This window comes from Aricia agestis, chromosome 6 (genome assembly GCF_905147365.1).
Source record: "Aricia agestis chromosome 6, ilAriAges1.1, whole genome shotgun sequence".
In the NCBI taxonomy this organism is placed as follows: Eukaryota; Metazoa; Arthropoda; class Insecta; order Lepidoptera; family Lycaenidae; genus Aricia; species Aricia agestis.
The window spans coordinates 17,136,665-17,158,848 of NC_056411.1; the positions used below are offsets into that span (position 1 = coordinate 17,136,665).

General features: G+C 36.0%; 2 protein-coding genes across 3 annotated transcripts in view; both read right to left on the reverse strand.

Moving 5' to 3' along the window:
• Positions 1–3,655: 3,655 nt before the first annotated feature.
• On the reverse strand, positions 3,656–20,471 carry LOC121727794 (alpha-tocopherol transfer protein-like). 2 transcript variants are annotated; one of them, XM_042115789.1, is made up of 8 exons: positions 20,430–20,471; positions 9,429–9,580; positions 8,701–8,860; positions 7,336–7,394; positions 6,913–7,109; positions 5,740–5,850; positions 4,757–4,859; positions 3,656–3,826 (listed from the first exon to the last, which is right to left on the reverse strand). In XM_042115789.1, the coding sequence occupies exons 2-8, from the start codon at positions 9,577–9,579 to the stop codon at positions 3,675–3,677; spliced, it is 933 nt and encodes a 310-aa protein (XP_041971723.1). In that variant the 5' UTR covers position 9,580; positions 20,430–20,471; the 3' UTR covers positions 3,656–3,674. The 2 variants fall into 2 exon arrangements, with proteins under 2 accessions (XP_041971723.1, XP_041971722.1); XM_042115788.1 differs by lacking the exon at positions 20,430–20,471 and adding an exon at positions 18,037–18,091.
• The window catches only part of LOC121727793 (alpha-tocopherol transfer protein-like), a 31,607-nt gene continuing 28,461 nt past the window's right edge, over positions 19,039–22,184 (reverse strand). Inside the window, exon 8 of the transcript XR_006035723.1 lies at positions 19,039–19,050. The gene's annotated coding sequence lies outside the window, so the exon portion shown is untranslated. The remainder of the gene's footprint in view (positions 19,051–22,184) is intronic.

The following is a 22,184-nucleotide window of genomic DNA, read 5'->3' on the forward strand; positions in this document are numbered from 1 at the left end:
CATAGCTATTGCGGTACAAAATTGAAATGACAAGTGGTGTCACGCTATTTGACATTTAAATTTTTTATAGCATCGCCAAGCCGTTATTACGTCCCATTTCGATGTGAGCTGGTAGGAGCATTGATTACATTTACAATATCCCAGCATCCAATTGTATAAGATAATATATTATTTTGTTAGCATAATATTCTCGTATATTTGGACGCCTGTCGAAAAATTAACTTTTAATCTAAGTGCGTTTTAACTTGAATAATATTGACGAACGCTTATGCCAATTCCATACATTTTCATCGGCGATTCTATAACGAAGCGAAAACGAAAAGGTTTTGGCTCACCCCCCAGGGCATTAACTCGTTAATCCGTTAATCGTTAATTAACGAAGTTAACATTTTGATTAACGGATTAGCTTTTAAGTTAACTTTTTTTAATATTAACGGACTCGTTAACTTCCGTTAATATGCAGAAGTCCGTTAATCGTTAATCCAATGCCTACTATTTACCGCACGGCACCGCGGTGCGGCGCGATAACAGGTTCAGACAGTTAATATGAAACGACAAGTGCCAGGCGGGCGGGCAGCGCGGCGCCGCGGCACGGCAGCAGCGAAACAATACGTGGGATAATATATATACCGGGAGTGGGAGAGCCATGTTTCGGCACGAATGGGCCGGCTCGACCGGAGAAATATCACATTCTCACAGAAAACCGGCGTGAAACAGCGCTTGTACTGCCGAGTAAGTGAGTTTACCGGAGGCCCAATCCCCTACCCTATTCCCTTCCCTACCTTCCCCTATTCTCTTCCCTTCCCATCCCTACCCTGCCCTATTACCCTATTCCCTCTAAAAAGGCCGGCAACGCACCTGCGGCTCTTCTGATGTTGCTAGTGTCCATGGGCGACGGAAGTTGCTTTCCATCAGGGGACTCGTTTGCTCGTTTGCCCCCTTATTTCATAAAAAAAAAATAAAAAAAATCGAAATACATTTTCAGGCGCATACGAGTGAGGAAAGATTTGTTTCGTTTTATCATTTCATTACTCAGCGCCGGTGCTTATAGAGCGCGAGCGAAGCCGCGGGCAAAAGCTATAAATCATTTGCATGTTTATAAAGAAGAGTGCAGTATAATTTAGTTAGGTAGAATACAATAATTATAAGTATGTATTTTGTTTTGTCCCTAACATGTGAACTTCCAAAACCTTAAACTAACAGGTTTTGTATGTACATTAAGTACTAACGCAATGATATAAGTTACAACAAGGCCATATTAACGGATTAACGATTAACGTTAATATGTTTTTATGTATATATTATAATGCTTATATTATTATTTACAGTCAATGTTATCTATTTTATTTATGTTTATAATATTTATTAACTATCTTACACACAACCCATACATTTACTACACATAATATTATAATTATTTATTGTGTGCCTCAAGAGTCAAGACGTAGTCTGTACAACGCCGACAAAATGGGTCCACAGAATATCAGGGACTGTGGAGCCCACAGTCATGAACCTGAGTGGATTCCACTTCAATAGTTTGGGCATTACACCACCAACCAATTCGTATCTGGCGCCTTGCTTAATGCATTATTATGTTTTGTTTTATGGTTATTATTATTTATTTATTTTTTTTCTCTTGCATTGTTGTTGTTGTTTTTTTTTTTTTTTGTATTTCTGATTTCTATCAAGCTACTTGTATTGTGTGGTGTTTTTAAATTTAAATGTACAGAACTTTGTGTAATGTCCAGATTACTGAATAAACGTTTATTTATTTATTTATTTATTTTATTTAATTAATAGTGACGATTTTGACATAAGTCCCATACATTATCTGTCAAACTGTTCATTAAAATTGAAGTTTAATCATGAGTTCGGCAGTTAAAGCTTTATACACAGATGACTAAGCTTAGTAGAATACGTCTTGGTCGAAATAATGACCCAAAAGATCGCTACAAGACACTGACGGACTTATAAACAAATAATAAGACGGGTCTAACTAATCTGCCAAGCAGTAGTTTTCTATCAAATAGATTTTCAAGCGTATAACACAAAGACAACAGGGACTAGTTAGTCCCACTCCTGTCTTAGTCTTCGTTTTCACCACTCCCTAACGTTTCACCACCAATTCACCAATCATTAGCGTTCGCGTTGGTGAAAATGGGAATCACATTAATTGATGAATATTTTTGCACCCCTTAAACTCCAAACATGAGATGGCATTTTCAACAGCCTGATTTTCAAAAATATTGGCCATGAACCCTCTGGCCTCATACAAGTAATATTTCACATAATATTATTATAATTATTATAATGGCTTCTAATGAAATGATCACACAGATTCTCACATATTTCATACGAGCATCGCAATATAGCTACACGCAAAATTTCCCATCATTATAACATTTTCTACAGAAATATTCTGCATAAAATTTCATATTGGTGTTTAATTAAATTAAATCTTTTGAGGAAAATCTTGATCATAACTGAGATCTTGAGCAAATTATATTTTTGGAAACACATTTTCTTACCTAAACGTGTGTTTTTTGGACATCTATACGTTGGACTATGGACCAATCAACACGAACGTGTAGAAAGGCATATTCGTCTATGTCTATCCGCGATCGAAGTCCTAGAGTCTAGACCCTAGTGCTTATTAGATAGCTTCGCAATCGCGGTGACAATCAGGTTTATCTGCACATTCTAACATGGAGATGGGTCTTTAACCGATTCGTTGCGGACGGCAAGTAGTTTAAGTGCCATCACTTTCTTTTGCGTGTGGCGTAAGGCACGGATGTGTGTCATTTTGAAGTGATAACTCCTTCAATTAAGCTTTAAGAAAGTTTTACCCAGAATCAAACTATCTTCATTTTTACGTATATTAATCTCGTAACCTTCGGATATTGCAAGATTTTTTATAGAATAGGGCCTACCAACCTATTTTGAAAGTTCCGTTTATTTTGTAATGAAACGTCATATTATTATTAAGATAATAAATTATAAAATATGTGTTATACAACAAACAGGATTCAGAATAGGTAGGGTATTAATATATTATGTACACAAATTTTTGAAAAGTGTATCAACTTCTATGGTGCTAAAAACTACTGTACAAAAAACCAAATTTTTATTAAATACTAAGTACCTGAAAATATATGCATTGAAAATTTATCAAGCGAATGATTACAAATTGCAAAATAAGTTAAAAAGGGTTTAGCACATCTGTATTAATTATACAGTCACTTACTGTCCACTTCCAGACATACACTTATTTTGCCACTTCTAATCACCTAAAACAGTGTGCAGGACCGTTCACGTCAAAAAACTGTTTTCTTTTCCGCATGGCTGAAGACACAGATGCGTGTCATCTAATCGTATGGCGTTGGGCACTGATCAGTGTCACGTCATTTTTGTTTAACGCCACAGTTAAAAGTTCGCAAAATTAGACACCGCAACGAATCGGTTAATAGATAGTCAATGAACGTTGGTTGTGCATCTTACAGACAAATTCACAATCTTGGCTATCCACCATTCCAGTAGTGCCACGTAAACGCCCTTAAAATGAATAGTCAAAAAGCATTTACTACAAAAACACTCGTTTAAGTAAGTACTATTTCCTGCATAAAAATTATTCATACTAATAATATTAAAAAGATCTAAAATTACTATAAAATTGCTCAATCTATAGATAGCGTTCTGAAGGAGCCTTCTGTGCCAAGTATTTCGTCGTAGTTTTTGGGTTTGCCGGGTCTAAGGGTTTCTATGGCCTTTATTGACTCCTGTTCCTTGAACCATTTGGTGTATGTCTTTAGTTTTTCTTCCCACGCATCTGAAAAGTTACCAAAAGTCAGGTTAGTCGAAAATCGATCGAATGCCCAAACAAAATCTGAATGCCTGAAACTACGAATAGATCAGCAGAAAAATATATTATAAAGTCAATTTTTAGGGTTCCGTAGCCAAATGGCAAAAAACAGAACCCTTATAGATTCGTCATGTCTGTCTGTCTGTCCGTCCGTATGTCACAGCCACTCTTCTCCGAAACTATAAGAGCATTGAAACTTGGTAAGTAGATGTAGTCTGTAAACCGCTTTAAGATTTTGATACAAAAATGGAAAAAATATTAAAATTTTTAGGGGTCCCCATAGATACAACTGAAACAAAAAATATTTTTTTCATCTAACCTATGCGTGTGGGGTATCTATCGATAGGTCTTTAAAAATCATATTGAGGTTGCTAATATCATTTTTTTCTAACCTGAATAGGTTGCGAGAGAGACTCTTCCAAAATGGTAAAATGTGTGAGAAGTTAGAGGGGGGGCCCTCTAACTTCTAAAGTGGGGGCATGATAAATCAAAAAAAACATATATGATGTACATTACTACAAAAACTACCAACGAAAATTGGTTCGAACGAGATCTAGCCAGTAGTTTTTTTATACGTCATGAATGGTAAACCTTAATTTAACTTTCATTAAATCAACTGAAATATAAAAATAAATCAAAAACCTTTTAATTTCATAAAAATTAACCTATATTGCTGCTGCGGAACCCTTTATGAGCGAGCCCAACTCGCACTTGGCCGGTTTTTTTGTTTAATTTTTTTGTTACGATAATAATATGTTAAATTATTTTTTTATTTTAAGCTAAAAATTAAAATAGTTTTTAGATTAGGAGTTTTTAGATTTGCTTTCTTAGCATGCAGTTTTTTGACCGATTGACGAATCGAAACGATTTACAGGGGCGCCTTCAGATAATACTTACTGTGCATTTCCTGTAGAGAGCCTCCATATCCTCCGAACTCTTCAGGTAGGATGTCCTTCGGTATGTATTTTGTTAGACCATCAACGCTGCAGTGGAAAAAGATCTGAAGAGGAAGCAAATGGAATTGTTTATAGCAATATTGTAAAAGCTATTATTATTTTTAGGCGCATAATATTATGTATGTGTGGGGTAAATGCGTGGTGGCCGCAAAGGAAGATATTCCGACCTATAGCGAGGTGCCACTGCACCTCGCTATAGGTCGGAATATCTTCCTTCGGCCTGACCGAGCATAACTATGCTCGGTCAGGCCGAAGCCCATGTGATTGATTTCATCTGTCATATATATAAGTACCGACGTACTTAAAAAACTTCGATAGCGCGATGCAGGAATGTGGCGTTAATTATTGTGGGTACCGACTACCGCCACATATTATGTTTTCGTCGTGGGCGTATACTATAGATGAATAGGAAGGTACTAAAATAAACAAAAATTTCAAGAGCATACAGAGGCGTGAAAGTATGGTTTAACAAAATTGATTTTCTTCTTATTTGAAGCTATAATATTTTAAACGCCTCATTTATATATAATATATTACCACGCATAATATATCTATGTGGCTATCAGTATCTGCTATCTGTCAAGATGCTTTTCCAACGTAACTGGCGCAGCAACATTAAAGAGCAACATTTTTATTCATATAAAAATCTTTTGTTTAATTAAATTATTATTAGATTAGGGGACTGGCTGGCTGGCTATATATATATATATATATATATATATATATATATATATATATATCATCAGTAAAGCAGCCGAAACGTCGGGATTAGTAAAAGTGCTCCGCGACAAAATCCGTAAGTGTTTCAACCTTATAATAATATAATAATATCATGTGTGACTTTCGCGTAGATACAACCGATAGGGGATGCAGAGTGAAGCCACGTCTCGGTGTAATTCCAAGTATTAGCAGTAATGAAATTACCCTATTCCGTATCTTCTCCTTGACGAGCGGTTTGACCATGTTGAACACGACGTCGATGACGGGGTTGCTGTTCACGACGTGGATCTCCTTCAGCTTCACTGGGTACGCATCCTGAAAACAAGGACCATTATTGAAGTACTATCAGAGAGGTTTATTCATAAGCCGATGGCGGACCTACGTTATTCGGTCGCTTTATGTCAAACGCAGCCGATAATAATAATAATAATAGTTTATAGTCTCAGTAAATACATAATAAGGAAATGATACGAAACAAAAGATAGATACAGGGTGTTACAATAATAAGGTGCACAACCTTACCTACACTAAGAGTCTTGTGCTGTAGGGGTTGACTAAATTCAATGTACTACGAATATCAGAGAAGTTGATTCCTATGCAGATGGCAGACCTACGTAATTTGGTTGCGTTACGTCATACCCCGCCGACAGATCACAACTTACATTGAAATGACATATTCCGGCCAAATGACGTAGGTCCGTCAACTGCATAGGAATCAATTTCCTCGATGGTACATAATAATTGGATATTATAAAGATGACAGAGATAGGGCTTAAATAGAGCCAGATTAATGGCCGATACATTACGATTAACGGCTCCTACAAAAAACTGCGAGTTCGCATCGCAACGCAATGTCATTTTTAAGGTTCCGTACCCAAAGGGTAAAAACGGGACCCTATTACTAAGAGTTCGTTGTCTGTCCGTCTGTGTGTCTCCAGGCTGTAACTCAAGAACGGCGCGGTGATAGCTAGAGAGAGGAAATTTTCACACATTATGTACTAAAAACAAAATTAAGTAAATATTAAAGGGGTCTCCCATACAACAAACGAGATTATTTTGGCCTTTTTGCTCGATGTCAAATGTCAATAATGGCATTTGAAATACAAAATCACCAGGTTTTGTAACACCAGGAAATTTTTAACCCCAGGTTTTATTATAATTGTTGACTACTTTTTCTCCTACTCCTTTGGAAAGTCGAGTGGGATGAGGTTCTCTACTTCCTTTGGGGAACACGAATCATCTAGCTAGGCTGTATGGGTTGTATCAGGCTGAACTGGAGCTGCCTGGTCATTGTTCTATAGCAACTTGTATCAGCCGGACGTCCCCCGGAATTAGGCTGAGCTGGAGCTACCTGGTCCTTGCTCTGTATCAACCGACCTGCACACATATCAGGTACTTCTTGATGGTGGTCAGGGAGAGCAGGGTGAGGTGTGCGGGGGAGAGGGGCGCCACGTCCATCACGTACACGTCCCCCGCCACCCCCTCCGCCTCCTCCTTCAGCCGGACATCGCCCAGCATCAGGCTAAGTTTGAGCAAGCTGGACACGAAGCTGGAGTCAAGGTTCTCGTCCATTACTGGAAAATTAGGGTAAAGTTGTTATGATTTTTTTTAAATTTTTTTCGTTACTCTTTACCGAATTTCAGAAACGTCGGTTTAGCGGTTTGGGCGTGAAGAATTAACAGACAGACAGACGGATTTGATTACCAGCGACTGACATGTTCAGTTACTTTTTGCAATAGTTACCGCATATTAATTTTACAAATTGTAACTGGCAAGGGTAGAATTTTATGATGAGCTTACCTCTAAAACAATTTACTCGTAGGCCATTTGGAGTGAGAACTGGCAGGGGGGCTCCTTGGCTGAAATGTAAGATTGTGTCGTTATTTTTAAACAACGCAAGCTAGTTTTTACCCAAATTTTTTAAACTTAATAAACTTTGTTTTTACCCGGCTAATGGCGCGTTCAGACGTGCGCGATTAAGCTCGCGCTACAGCAGAAAACGCGCACGTCTGAACGCGCCGTAAGGAGCTAGGTAATAGAAGTTACACTTCTCGATCGTCGATTTTGCAAGCTTTTGTAATTACTCTGCCTAAAGTTTTGTTCTATCGCCATAAGGTTCTACAAACACGTCATGACACAAGAACACCATGAGTTCTTGTACGAGAGTATGAGAATTGTACTGATGACTGCACAAAGCTCGCATCAAATTATTTTTAACCCTATCATTAATTAAATATTACAGTGTGTTAGTGTAAACACCGTTATCCTTGAAACCATCAAAATATGAGCACGTGAAAATGATCAACTTTTTCTATGAGAACAATGCTGGGAACTCAAAAAAAAATGCTGACTTCATACCCATACGGATTCCCGGATCGGCAATTTGTATGGGTATGAAGACTTGACTATGAAGTGTCCAGCATTGTTCTCATAGAAAAAGTTGTTCATTTTGACGGGCTCATTTAATGGTTTCAAGGATAACGGTGTTTACACTAAGATCTTGTATATTACCTATACACTCCCCTACCCTATTCCCTTCCCTACCCTCCCCTATTAACCTATTCCCTCTTAAAAGGCCGGTAACGCACCTGCAGCTGATGCTGCGAGTGTCCATGGGCGATTGAAGTTGCTTTCCTACAGGTGACCCGTTTGCTCGTTTGCCCCCTTATTTCATAAAAAAAGTTGTTAATTTTCACGGGCTCATTTGATGGTTTCAAGGATAACGATGTTTACACTAACATTTTGTGTATTACCTATAGACTACACTCAAGACGTTACCGGCAACTTTGTTGCTTCGACTTAGTGGCAAGGTAACAGACAAAAGGCAAAGACAGACACACTTTCGTATATTTTGTAGCATATAACCGTGCATTGAACTAAGACACATTGTATAAAATTATATCATTGAGAAACCAACCTAGCGGATTTTTAAAATGTTGTATATATATTTATCAAGTTATTGAGAAAAAACTAATTTGGCGATGAATCCGCGTCGTCCCTTTTCACCTGGCATATGAAAGATGCGCGCGTCACGCGAAAATTAGTAAGTATAGAAAATAAATAGTAGTATGCCTAGCTATTAAAATATTAATATACATTATAGCTAAATCTGTGACGAGCTTTAAGGAAGTAATGATTATAAAAGTAGACAAATTAAAAACTTACATTTTTGACAAACTCCTGGCAATTTCTGGCCTTGTGACGTCACGGTTTGTGAAGAACTCTGGACAGGCTGCTCTCATGGTGAAGTAAAGGTCCAGCTTCGTCTTGCACTTCTCCAGAGAGAAGTTGGAGCCGCGGAGGAAGTTTATGAGCCGCTCGTCATCTACAATAAAATAAATAAATAAATATTGTAAAATATTTTACATGATTTAAGTATTATCGACAGGACAATAAAGTTTGTTTGGAATGACAATCATTATTGCTCATTTTTTATTGTTACTAGAAAATAATAGGTATGTAGTAATTAATTTAATTAATAATAGAGTTTTCTGTTGGATATATTTTCTTCGCGAAATTAAAATTTATTTTAATATTTCCTTTATAGAAACTCTTAGTTCATTCGTATTTTATGTGACTGCTAAGCTATAAGGAATGGCACATAGAGAATAACAAACATATGACTGGCAGATCGAAATAATTGTACGAAAAAAAACTATAGAAAATACATAATTTTTATACAAGATATAACGCAAGTGGGCCTAAGACTATGGTTACACGGTCAGTCTGGCATTAGTGCAGTCCATCAATCTGAGACTGACTAAAAATGACCAGTCCGTCAATCCACCGGTTAGACAATCATTCTTCCTTCAGTTTGGATCAGACTGATGGACTGAACTGATGCGAGACTGACCGTGTAACCGTAGTCTTAGAAAGTTAGAGTTGTAACTCACCCCATTTATCAGGTAAATGCGGCTGCTTCCGTAGCCACTCCTTGATATGGGCGAGGTCTCTGTCCTTCGTCTTCACATTCTCGTTCACTTCCACCTTTATTTTCTTCTTCACTTCCTCATTTGGTAGCAGAAGAGTAGCAGCAGACACCATTCTGAAACGAGGGATCAAAAAGTAAAAAAAAAAGTTCTAAAATTCTTAAGATAATAATAATACTTATAACAAAAAAAATAGCAGTTACTTATTAGAAAATTAGTGAGAAAGTTCAAAATAAAATCGCGATCGAAATCGAAATCGTGGAATTCTGTCAGTAGCGGTCATTGACTCCCTGTTAAAAACCTTGTCATTTTCTATACAAACGTGAAGTGACAGATGTTTCCAGTCTATGACGCAGGTCACACGATCAGTTTTTCATCAATCTGATCCATTTATGTAATTGACGGAATATTGATGGTTATAAAAAGTACTATATAAAAAAAAATATCAGTCCATCAATCCATGGGTTAGACGATCAGTTTTCCGTCAATGATGCCAGAATGATGGATCAGATTGATGAAAAACTGATCGTGTAACCTACATCTACGGATATGATATTGTATTCTGAATACACGATGTGAACATAGTATGAATTATATCACTTTTAACTCAGAAATAGTTGGAGATTATCATACGAACAGGTAACCAAAACATTTTCCAATGTAACTATAATATAATAGTCTGTTTCTTTACAAGAATTCAATTTTATTCTTAAGTTAACAAAATGCAGTGCCAGTATTTTTCCTGGACTAGAAAGGTCAATGACCGCTAGTGCCACCTTAAATTGTCCTGACTATAGTTTATTTTTATTAATTTATTCGATTTAGGTATGAGATTTTTATTAATTCGTAAATTAAACTAGCGCCACCTACTTTTTGCATGGGCCATGAGGCACTGAAAAGTGTAGCTATTTTGTTACTTCTGAGAGATCACTATGATATTACTAGGTAGGTACATTTATAATTTTACGAGCTTTTGCCTGCGCCTTCGCCTTTTTTTTTTTTTTTTCGTTGGGTAAATGCGTTTACGCATCCACGCAGTCTGGGGAGGGCTACCGGGGTATGTGGGACTCCCTGGGGGCGGAGGGCCGCGTCCGGGCATACCCACTAAAACCCCAACGGTGTTCCTGCCCTTCCGCTTAAGGCAGAGCCACGGGATACGCGGAATACACAACCGCGACCCTGCCAGCGGATGCCTCTAAAGGCTTCAGTGCATGGCTGTTAGGCCTACACTGTCACTACAACGCGATGCGCGGAACACTTAGCGCATCGCGGACAACTCGGGGTCACCCGCGGCTTCGCCTGCGTAAGGAAGTATTATATACAAACTTTCATCCCCTATTTTAACCCCTTGGGGGTAGAATTGATCAAAATCCTTTCTTAGCGGATGCCAACGTCATAACATCTACCTGCATGCCAAATTTCAGCCCGATCCGTCCAGTAGTTTGGGCAGTGCGTTGATAGATCACTATGTCAATCAGTTTTATATATATAGATTACATTAATTAATATTGTATCTGCGGAAAATATAAAAACTTAAAATCGTAAGTGAAACTAATTATTATTATTATTATTAATGTTAGAAATTACAATACACATGCCTGAATATATTTATCGCTCAAAACTGTTTATAGAATTATTGAAATATTTTCTCATACTTAAGAGGATACAACACCGGCTAGAGAAATGAAAAAAAAGTATGTGTAATATCTATAGCTGTCTCCCTTACCTCAAGCCTATACCGCAAAACGCGATAGAGACAACTGCAGAAAAACCAGAAAATCAACGATTCGTTGTCCCCTGATTCCTTCTCCAAAACTTAACCGATTTAAGTACTTTTTTCATTAAAGATTAAAAAAAGGCTTGAGCTGTGTTCCTATGTTTTGCTTTTTTTGTATAATCTAGCCAAATCTGTTTTCTGGACGTTTGAACACAGCGGAAAATCTGGCCATTTTTTTGGGTTTTTGAACGTTCATATCTTATTTAATAATTAAATTATGAAAAAAAAGAAAACATAGGGACATTGTATTAGTGGCCGTAGATATTCAGGAAAAAAATTATAACTCTACTAGCATTATCCAGGGAGGAAACAGGGGACAACGTTTGTATGGAAAAAAGGGCGGTGTGGAATCCTCTTAAGGCTACAACCTACAGGCTTAAATTAATGACCCATTTTCTCATGAAATGTAAAATATAAAAAAAAAAAAACTATAAAAATAAATCAACGAAAACCACTTGCCCTACGAGAGTGCCGACAGAAGTGAAAACGAAATAAAAAACCGGCCAAGTGCGTGTCGGGCCACGCGGGCTATAATAATGTAGGGTTTCGTAGTACCGCTAGTTTTTGATAATTTTGGTATGGTCAATGAATGTACATTTATAACGTGTTTTACACTTCTAACAACATGATCTCTGTTAAGTTCTAAGGAATTTGAATGAAAACTTCCTTTATACTTATATTCTTCCTTTATACACCGAATATTTTTTTAGTTGATCGACTATTACTCAATAACTTATGAAGTCTTCTTAGCCGTGATAATTTTCCTTTTAAATTCAGCATATTACTTACCTACTCTTGTGAATTTTTTGACATTTCCAGAAGCAACTGTTTAGCTGGTAGAAGGGTTAGGGGGGGGGGTAGCCCTCCCCACACGGTGGAGTGGAATGTTTCAAGTGCCTACGTGTTGTCATTATTGATATCGCAAAGAAGGCCAAAAATCACGTTTGTTGATATTTGATTTATTTTGTTTTTAGTATTTGTTGTTATAGAAATACATAATCTGTGAAAATTTCAACTCTCTAGCCATTGTCGTTCTTGAGTTACAGCCTGGAGACAGACGGACAGATATCGAAGTCTCAGGTTTTAGGGTCCCGTTTTTACCCTTTGGGTACAGAACCCTAAAAACAGACATACAATGTATGCCACATTTACGCCTCGCGGTTAAAAGAGAGGGGCATATTATTTCCTTTCTTTCCCTGCGCCGGCGGCGGTCTACTGTCCTAGTCTGTCTTACGAATTTCTGATCAGACGACGCCCCTGATACGTCGAGTAAAATATTTTTTGCCCATCAAAGTGCACAACTCCGTAAAATAAGTTTTTACATAAAATAATTATAATAACTTGTATCCGCCGTAATTGAAATACACATCATTATAAATGAGACAATACGACATATCGCACGCTGAGAACAAAAGTGACTCAACTCGAAATTGGCAATTTTTGGGAAAAGACGAAAATGTGTCTGTGGGACTAAGCATTTTCTGTTCATTTTACGATTACACCAAAACATGATTACGAAAGTTATAAATTTCTTTTGCATTATATTGTTTGACTTAATAGCTTTAGATATACAAAATATTTTTTGCCAAATAATATTATTTTCCTATATAAAATAGCGCTTGAAAAAAAACTCGGAAAAATAGGTCACTTTAGTATTAGAAGTTTCTTTATGTCTACTGACCTTTTTAGGTAAAGGTCTGTTCATTCATAATATTGCTTAAGAAAAAAAGGTTATTTCTAAAAATCAGTCAGTTTCCCTCTTATGATTTTGTATATTTTCTCAAAAGAGCCGAATAAGACAGTGAAGTAGAGTTAAATGGCATTTATTAAATCACTTCTTAGACAAAATAGGAACCTGTAATCATCACACTAAACAAAATAATATCAAAATCGTATCAAAAATTTGTAGGAAACAAGGCTAAACAAATGACAACATTAACCAAACCATGCTTTCACTGGTTTTGATAGTAATTCTTAAATATAACATAGGTAACATCTATCCCGATAATATTTCTGTAACAACAATAAAGTATTTATCGAATTCAACAATATGCCGTTATTAGCACTAACTTATCAGTCTAACATAGTACTTAGTACAGTTTTGTAATTACAATTTGGTTGTATTACCAAATCAAATAATTTTAATTAAACTCTGCTTAATACACTAACTCAGATAAACAAAACAAATCTACTGTTTTCACTGGTTTAGATAAGTAATTCTTAAATTAATTGTATTATTAGCACTAACTTATCAGTTTAAACTGTCTTGTAGTCATAGTCATCAAATCATTTTAATTAAACTCTGCTTAATACACTAATTCAGACTTTGCCTTTTGAGTATGACATAGTAATACCACTTTAAATTTTATATTTTAATATTACTCCTAATAATAAGCACTTAATACTCGTATGTATCCATGTTATTTATTATTATTTGTAAGTTTAGTTACTCACAAAGTATTATAAAAACTGGCGTAAATAGTAGGTATAAAATTTTTTCTGACTAAATCTTTGAGATCTTTTCTTTTATTTTCTTTTAACTCAAGTGCATGCTCATGTAGCTGTTCAAGTACAATTTCTTTGAAACCCATATTTTTTTTACGTTTATTCCTCATGTCAATTTGAGAAAAAATCTCATCGGAGTATGATGTTTTGTAATAAAAGTGAAACATCTCCGCCTTATCAAATTTAAGTACTTTAAGATCATTCCACAAAACTGTTTCTAAATGGAGGTTTTCCTTAAAGTTGTCCCCCACTGCTCCTGAAGTAGTTTGAGATTTAAGAAGAATTCATAATTAACTTCTTTGACTATGAAAGGTTGTCCAGACTTCCGAGCGCTTTTGATCAAGGTAGCAAATTGAACTGGTATGTATATAGGCCCTGCTTTTACGTTCTTCTTGATTTCTTTTTCAATCAAACTATGCACATTATCTGCTTCATTTTGGGTGTGCCCTTTTATTAGATACTTATGGGTTATACTTTCGATGTTACCAAAATGAGCGACAGCGTATGAATATAAACTAGCTATAACTTAATTTTTGTTCTGGCCAGTGCAGTTGTCAGAATAAAAGTTACATGTAACTTTTTATCTGCGTTTTTTGCGCTAAGAGTTCGTAAGTAATCAAAAATACATGAGCCTATTTCATTGGCTCCCCTTTGTCCCTGGGTTTCGTCCCAAAAATAACAGTAAACGTCTCCGTAAGACTTTTTATCCTCTTCCCCATTTTTTAATTCTGTTATTGTGAAATCAAGACAGTTTATTTTTGAAGAATAATAAAAATAACCTGGACTGGGACATAACATGACGGACTGTAAATCATAAATTGCGCAAATGTGGGTCTCGTCAATGTTTCGTCGGTCTGTCCGTTTTTCTTGGCGACAAAGCTCTTTTTCTTGGAGGTGTTTATCATAGTTCGGCTTGAGCAGTGTTTTGTTACTTTCGGGAGCAAGTTCGTACGCAACACACGTTTCACACCTGTCTTTGTTAAAAGTGTTCAAGTATAACCAATAGTCGCACTGTGGCAGACTTTTTTCTTTTTGATCATTGTTAAAATCAGTCCAGAGGTCCCTTATAGTTTTGCTGTCAGATATAGTACATATCTGACATACTTGAAGTAGCTCTTAAATAGTGAGATTCTACCCTCGGTATGGACTCTATGTGTTTCCTGATGCTTTGGAGCAATTCAGGGTCTACCCTCTTTTTGTTGTCATGCTTTCCTCTACCTTCAGGCTCTACGATACCATGGCTATTGGTTTTACTCTTAACGGTTCTCAACTGTCTGTCCGTTATGTCCAAAGTGTTTATGAAAAACAATTTGCAAACACGGATCTTTTTGCCATTTACTGTAAAATAAAAGGCGTTGTTTGGAAGGCGGGGGTTTTGAGCATTTGAATACCTGTACCTAGGTTGCACTTCTATCATGCAAGATCTAATAAAAGCACGCTGTAGTTCCAAATTTGACAATCCCCAATAGGCTTTAAACAGATTAGACCTCTCATCCTCTTTTATGTTATCAAAACATTTAAGTCTACACTTGCTCGTACATGTTCCTTTCACATGCTTAGCTGGAATGATTTTTTTTGATTTGGACAAAGACCTGTAACTTTTTCCGGAGTTTCGTGATATTTTTGTCTGATTCTGTTTCCAGTTACCAGGGTTCCTTTTACGCTTCCTACTTTTTGAGGGTTGCGGTTGACCCGAAGAATCAGAAGATGAAGAGCTAGTACTGGAAACACGTCTACTTCTTTGATTAGAATTTACAGCACGGTATGTTGGATCAGAGTCACTTAGATGCACATCACTTTCATTTGGGTGTATTGGTGATTGAGCGTATAAACGTGGGTTACCTGTTTGAGGTCTTAAATTGCTGGTACTAGGACCAGGAATAGTTGTATTTTGAAATTCACTTGTAACTGAAGTACTTGAAGATGATGAAGTACTGTTACTACTTGAGGATGAAGAACTGCTCGTACTGGAACTTCTTGAACGTGGTCGGACAGCATCTGTAGTTTCCGAAGTTTTGTCAGTAATGTCTGGTTCTGTATTTATTTCTTGACAAGCTCTTTCAGGCTCCTGAAACATGAATAATTTAACATTTTATCATAAGATAGAAAAGTTGATGTTAAAGACCCATGTCTTACATTGAAATTAATAACTTGCATTTAAAGGATTTGATTTTTTGCTTGGGTTTTGTATTATCTGATGTTCTTGGCCCAGACGTGGAGATGTATTTTCGATGATTGAAGGACTAGATGGTATGTTTTCTTCGTCGATTTCCAAAGCCTCTTTAAGATTCTGCAAGCAAGTATAATATTAAATTCTTTTACTAACAATAAACATAACTACTGACAAAAAACGAAGCATAAATAAATAGTATCCCAAATTACCTCATTTTGCTGTCTATCCTCCACCATTTGAAGAATTAAAGCGCTTCTTTTCATTTTTAGCCTTTGGGATAGCTGACTCAGTAGAAAACATTAAACACTGAAAAAGTAATGAATTGCACTATTACTGGATGTGCCTATTGAAAAACAAACTTGAAAATATTAAACAGACTTTCTTTTGAATAGCACAAAATATTTAAGAGTATACTTATAACTAAACAGACCTGTTTCAAAATGGGACCATCACTTAGACTAATTTCTTAATAAATAGGTGACCAAATTTGACATATGCCACTGGAATTGCTAATACACAAAACATAAAAGGGACCTAAATCTAAATCGGTCAGTTTATGAATATAAATTGTAACGTAACTTACCTCCAACATTGACAAATAAACAGACTCAAGGCGTAATCGGTCACTGCGGTACTAAACTTGTAACGTCCTGCTACGACAACTCACGGTGCAACACTGATTTCGTCACTTTGATTCGGGCGCGGGGGGCGAGAATGCTTGAGTGACAAAGAGACCGAAATATAGCTCTATCCTTTTCTTACCATAATTAGCCAGTTTTCTATTATAAGTATGATAGATTGTACTTTTTTAAGTCATTCTGTATATTTAACTCATTTAACCAAAATTTTGATATCGGTCACTTTCGTTCTCAGCGTGCGATATTATACAATACAAAATATTTGTGTTATGTTCATTACATAATTATACAAACAATGATGACTGTTCTAGAATTGCCTAAATCATGTTTTACTCGTTAAATACGACCATAGACGTAAAATATTTAATAGATATATTACAAGTCCGAGTAAAAAACAAGTCTCCTAAAAGACCCTGCTTTGTTATGTAAGTCTGTAAGTAAGCTCTAGGTAGCACACCATCATTTCAAACCTAGTTTATCTCAAAATATAACCAAATATACAAAGGTACGTATTCCGTGTTTTCAAGTCAAGAAATCAACATTTTGAAAAGCAAATTATCGCAAATTAATATATTATTTTCAGTCAAGTTCAAGTATAACAGAACTGGCGATTCTGTTTACTTAAATAAATGGCTATTGGTATTTAGCATTCAACACGTTTAATTTTTACCCATTTTTTTAAGTTAATAGAACCGTTTCCAAAACCTTATTATTTTTTAAATACTAAATACAATAACCCTTTTACTAAAAATTACACAGTTAATGAACTATACCAAGGATGGCAAACCTATGGGACACGTGCAGCCAGTGGCACTTGATTCAAAAATTTTGGAATAATTGGATTCTGTATCAGAAACAAAAAACTGAAAAGGAACAAAACACTGTAGCCCTACAGTGTTTTGTGTTCTGCCCTTTCCTAAAACATTAAAAAGTTCGCTTGACAAACAAAAACGAAACATTGCAGAGCTTAATTTGAGCACATTGCGTGACTTCTTATTAATTCAGGGGATCAATTTTAAATACTAAAGCCTTCTACCCTATTATTAATTTTAAATTTACATACTAATAACGGGGTAGAGGCAATGATATTGTATGAAAAACTCAAAGATGAAAACTCAAACTCAAAGATGTAGAATATCATTGGGTAGAGGCCAAATTTTTTTGGCGGCGGAAACCGTTTGATAAGTGACATTTTTGACGGACCCCCAAAAATGCTGGTCTGATAACATTTTTGAAAACAATGTATCGCTTGTACCTACGGGGCCTTTGCAGAGGCCCAGCGCTCCTGACCTTGTTGTGTTTGCAAAATATAAAAAACTTTTATATTTTGCAAAAAGCTTCAAGATATTTACTATTTTTCTAAATTACAATTAATTGAAAGTAAATCTACAGTACACAATATCACAAAGAAATTAAATTAATATGTAAATTAATATGACGTCATAGTACATTCTGAATTAGGTTAGCAAAATTAATTACCTAATTTGCGCCTTCGAAATATTCTTGCAACAAACTAACACACTACCAATTCCTTCGAGCTATAGATATCTACTGGTGCGAATTTGTTTGATGAGGAATTCCTTTAATGTTTTCTTGTACTACGTACTTTATATCATTCACATTCTGCGACAAAAGGGATATTTTTTTTCGGGAAATCGGTCGCGACTCGCGTAAATACTTTTTGCATTTCCCGATGATTGAAGCACAATACGCGAGCGAAAAAAAAATGTTTTTGTTTTTAAAATTTTGAAAATAGAATGCTGTTAACGTCTTATCATGTTTTTTTTTTAATTTTGATGATTTCTAAGACGTGAAACGCCTCGTTTGTTTTTTTAATATCAATATAATATTAAAGTGATTTAACAATAATTACAATGTTAAGATTGATAAAATTGGTGACACACGTGTGGTTTCCCAAGATAATGATGAGAATAGATAAGAGATTGTTTTGATCGATTGTTTTATTTAGTTTTTATTATTCGTAGATTAAAATATACTTAATGTAATTATTATCTACATATTGTAGAATTAACTCATAATATGACTAATCGATCACTAATCAGTATGATAAGCTTATCGTATTCCTAGTAGTGAATAAAAACTGTTTGTGTATATTTGTGTTGGATTAATCATCTAAATTCTAAGCAGAAAAATAAAACTAGGAGTTTTAGTTTTATGCTTTGGAAGTCTGGACTCTGGAAAAAACAGACAAATAAAATATGTTTTTAAGCGTCGGATTTCCATACCATTATAGTAAGTACCGCAAGGTTTGACTACACTGTATGAACTACTTCACTAAACTCCGGTTTCGCGCGGATCAAATATCAGGGGATAATGTTTGGTGCAAAAAAATTACTTTCTAACGCTTTTTTATATACATACTTCGTACCTCAACACTAGGGTTGATTCAGACCACAACGCGACGCGTAGATGAATTTCTAAATTTGTACTGAATTGGCAGATTTGCATGTCGCCTTGCGCAATAATTGAAATCTATTAATCCATACAAATTTATGCCGCACCGGGCCTCGCCTCGCCTCGCCTCGCCTCGCCTCGCCTCGTCGCGTTGCGGTCTGAATTGTCATTTAATTTTTATAAAGCGACATTTTTTTTAAAACTGGGGTTTGGTATCCGAAGAGTAAAACAGGACCCACTCACTAAGACGTCGCTGTCTGTCTGTCAACAGGAACAGGATGTATCTTTTTTTATGAAATAAGGGGGCAAACGAGCAAACGGGTCACCTGATGGAAAGCAACTTCCGTCGCCCATGGACACTCGCAACATCAGAAGAGCTGCAGGTGCGTTGCCGGCCTTTTAAGAGGGAATAGGGGAGGGTAAGGAAGGGAATAGGGGAGGGTAGGGAAGGGTAGGGAAGGGAATAGGGTAGGGGATTGGGCCTCCGGTAAACTCACTCACTCGGCGAAACGCAGCGCGCGCTGTTTCTCGCCGGTTTTCTGTGAGCCCGTGGTATTTCTCCGGTCGAGCTGGTCCATTCATGCCGAAGCATGTCTCTACCACGTTAAACATTTTTAATCTCAAGAATAATTGTGATAGGGTATTAAAGAAGTTACTTTTTAGGTTTCCGTAGTAAACAAGGAACCCTTATAGTTTCGGTCTGTCCGTCTGTCTGTCCGTGGTTTTGCTCAGAGACTATGGGGCCTACAAAGCCGTAATTCGGCATGAATGCACACATTAATGATGCCGAAAAAATTGTATATAAAATCTTTTTATGGTACCTCCTCTACACTGGCTATATACACATCAAGCGGGGATGTGTATAATGTATATAGCCTGTTTTGTTACTAACCTGATTAGTTACTGAGAAAAATTAATAGTCGATTAACTTAATAAAATTTTTCAGACGAGTATAAAAAACTTCTTGTACAAATTCCTTTGAACGTAACTAAGATGATGATTGTAACACTGCGTAGTAAAAAGAGACGTGTGATACATGACAGCAGCACTCTTTTTTTGACGTCCAGTCGGCACGTGCCACACATTGACAATTTAATCTCATAGAAATCATGTTCAATCATGCTTGTGTAAGTGTATACGTACACATATGTTTACACACAGATGAAACCAATTTCTTTTTCGTTTTACAGCTCGAGATTGTTGCTCTATTCCGCTAGGTATATTAACTTTATGGGGCTACCACGGAGCCCTATATTGCGCGTAGCCCAATACGCACTTAGCCGATTTTTTATTTTGTATATTTCTGTTGCCTATATTATAACAAGAGCAAACACTTTTAAATCAAATTAAAAATTCAACCACGTTAAATAATAATTTAATTTGTTTTTTATACAGCCCCAACAATTATTGTTATAATAATAATATTTAAAAAAATATTACAGTGTAATATTACTTACCTAGTAAATCGTGTAAAACCCGTCGTGCGCAAGTCCGATTCGGAATTCGTCAGCTTTTTATTATTTATATTAAAAACACTTTTTTATTTCTTTTTTTTTAACCTTTTTTACATATTCACAACGTATTTTGACGTGTAACTAAACTAATATCTCGTGACCACTAACTGTAAATCAATATTATTATCGCATGATAAGAGATAGCGGCATCAACATAATTTTCCGCTTTTTGACATACAGTAATGACTAATGAGACACCCAGGCCTCGTGAAAAATCGTATGTCACGTAGGATCACTATAGTGTGATGTACGGATTGCAATCCCGCACCTTATTCAATCCCGCGGGATTGATTTGCGGGATTGGAAAATCCCGCAGGATCGTGCATAATATAAAAATTTTGGTGTATTGATACTTAAGTATTTTAATTTTTTTAACTCCTGTTACCAGGGCGACTGAAGCGAACCCTACTATATCCCACAACCTGTACATTTTGTGGTACACTTTACGGAAAAACTATCACGCCTGTTGATTGGTGCCACCTATTGATCTGCGTGGTAAATTGGTAATAATCTTTAAGGCAGTTTTTTTAATATATTAGTAACCAAATTTTGACTGACCGACGATAACACATCTACATATAAATAAAAATACTGTGTTAAAGCACAAATCAATAGGCATGATAGTTTTTCCGTAAAGTGTACCACAAAAGTGCTCAGGTTGTGGGATATACTAGGGCTCGCTTCGGTCGCCCTGATAAATAATCATCTAAAATTAATTAATTCTAAGGACCTTAAAAAGAAAAAAGATGTTGAAGCCAGCTCTTCTCAAAGAGGTAAAGATAACTATTTATACCCTTTTCAAAATACATAAATGGCTGCTGTTAAGCATTAGTTTCATTCCACATAAAATCGGATTTTTAGTTAATAATGCAGTTTTGTTTTTTATAACATAAGTTTTACGCCAGTGGAATCCATTTTTTTGAAAACCCACTGTAGCATATTCTGGAGTACAAAAATGGTTAATGCTTATTCCTCTTAGTGAGGTTTTGTGTATAGCATTTATGTATTATGTTTCTAAAATGATTTGCGCTTAAACCGTTGAACCGATTTTGATAAAATTTTGTATGCAGATACTTTGAATCAATTAAAATGACATTAGATACTTTTTGTCACGGAAAATGTGCGGTTCCCGCGCAGTCAACAAAAATGAATTTGGCTTATGATATCGATATAGAGTACATGTAAATATTACGTAAGGTTTTGGAGAAGGACATAGGATAATATTTTTTATCATGGAAAATATTGTTCGGTTTTCACGCAATAAACTTTATTAATTTGCGTTTAAGCTGCTGAACCGATTTTGATAAAATTTAGTTAATGTAGAAATAATTAGTTTATCACGTGCAGAGCTGGGCAAAAAGTAATTTGTAATTTTAATCAGATTACAAATTAATCAGATTGATGAAGTAATTGTGCATTGTGTCGCAAACGTTACGCTGTCCGAGGCGCGCGTGCATTATCGTAAGTGCAGTACGCGCAACCAACCTATAATATTATCAATACATAAACTGAGCTTTGAAAAAAATAACTAAAATGAGTAAGTGTAATACTTGTAACAAAAACGTTAATAAAAAGAACCCAGGGATCCTATGTGGCACGTGTTGTAAGTGGATTCATGGCGGATGCGCAGGACTTTCCAACGACCAGCTAAATGTTCTCGTCACGACGGACTCGGTGGATTGGAAGTGTAAGAACTGC

Excerpts from the sequence above, each read along its gene's own strand:
- LOC121727794 (XM_042115789.1), bottom strand. The coding sequence starts at position 9,579 with ATGGTGTCTGCTGCTACTCTTCTGCTACCAAATGAGGAAGTGAAGAAG. Across the intron at positions 8,861-9,428 it reads GCATTTACCTGATAAATGGG|ATGACGAGCGGCTCATAAAC; the intron begins GTGAGTTACAAC and ends ATTTTATTGTAG. Across the intron at positions 5,851-6,912 it reads AGTACCTGATATGTGTGCAG|GATGCGTACCCAGTGAAGCT; the intron begins GTCGGTTGATAC and ends CCTTGTTTTCAG.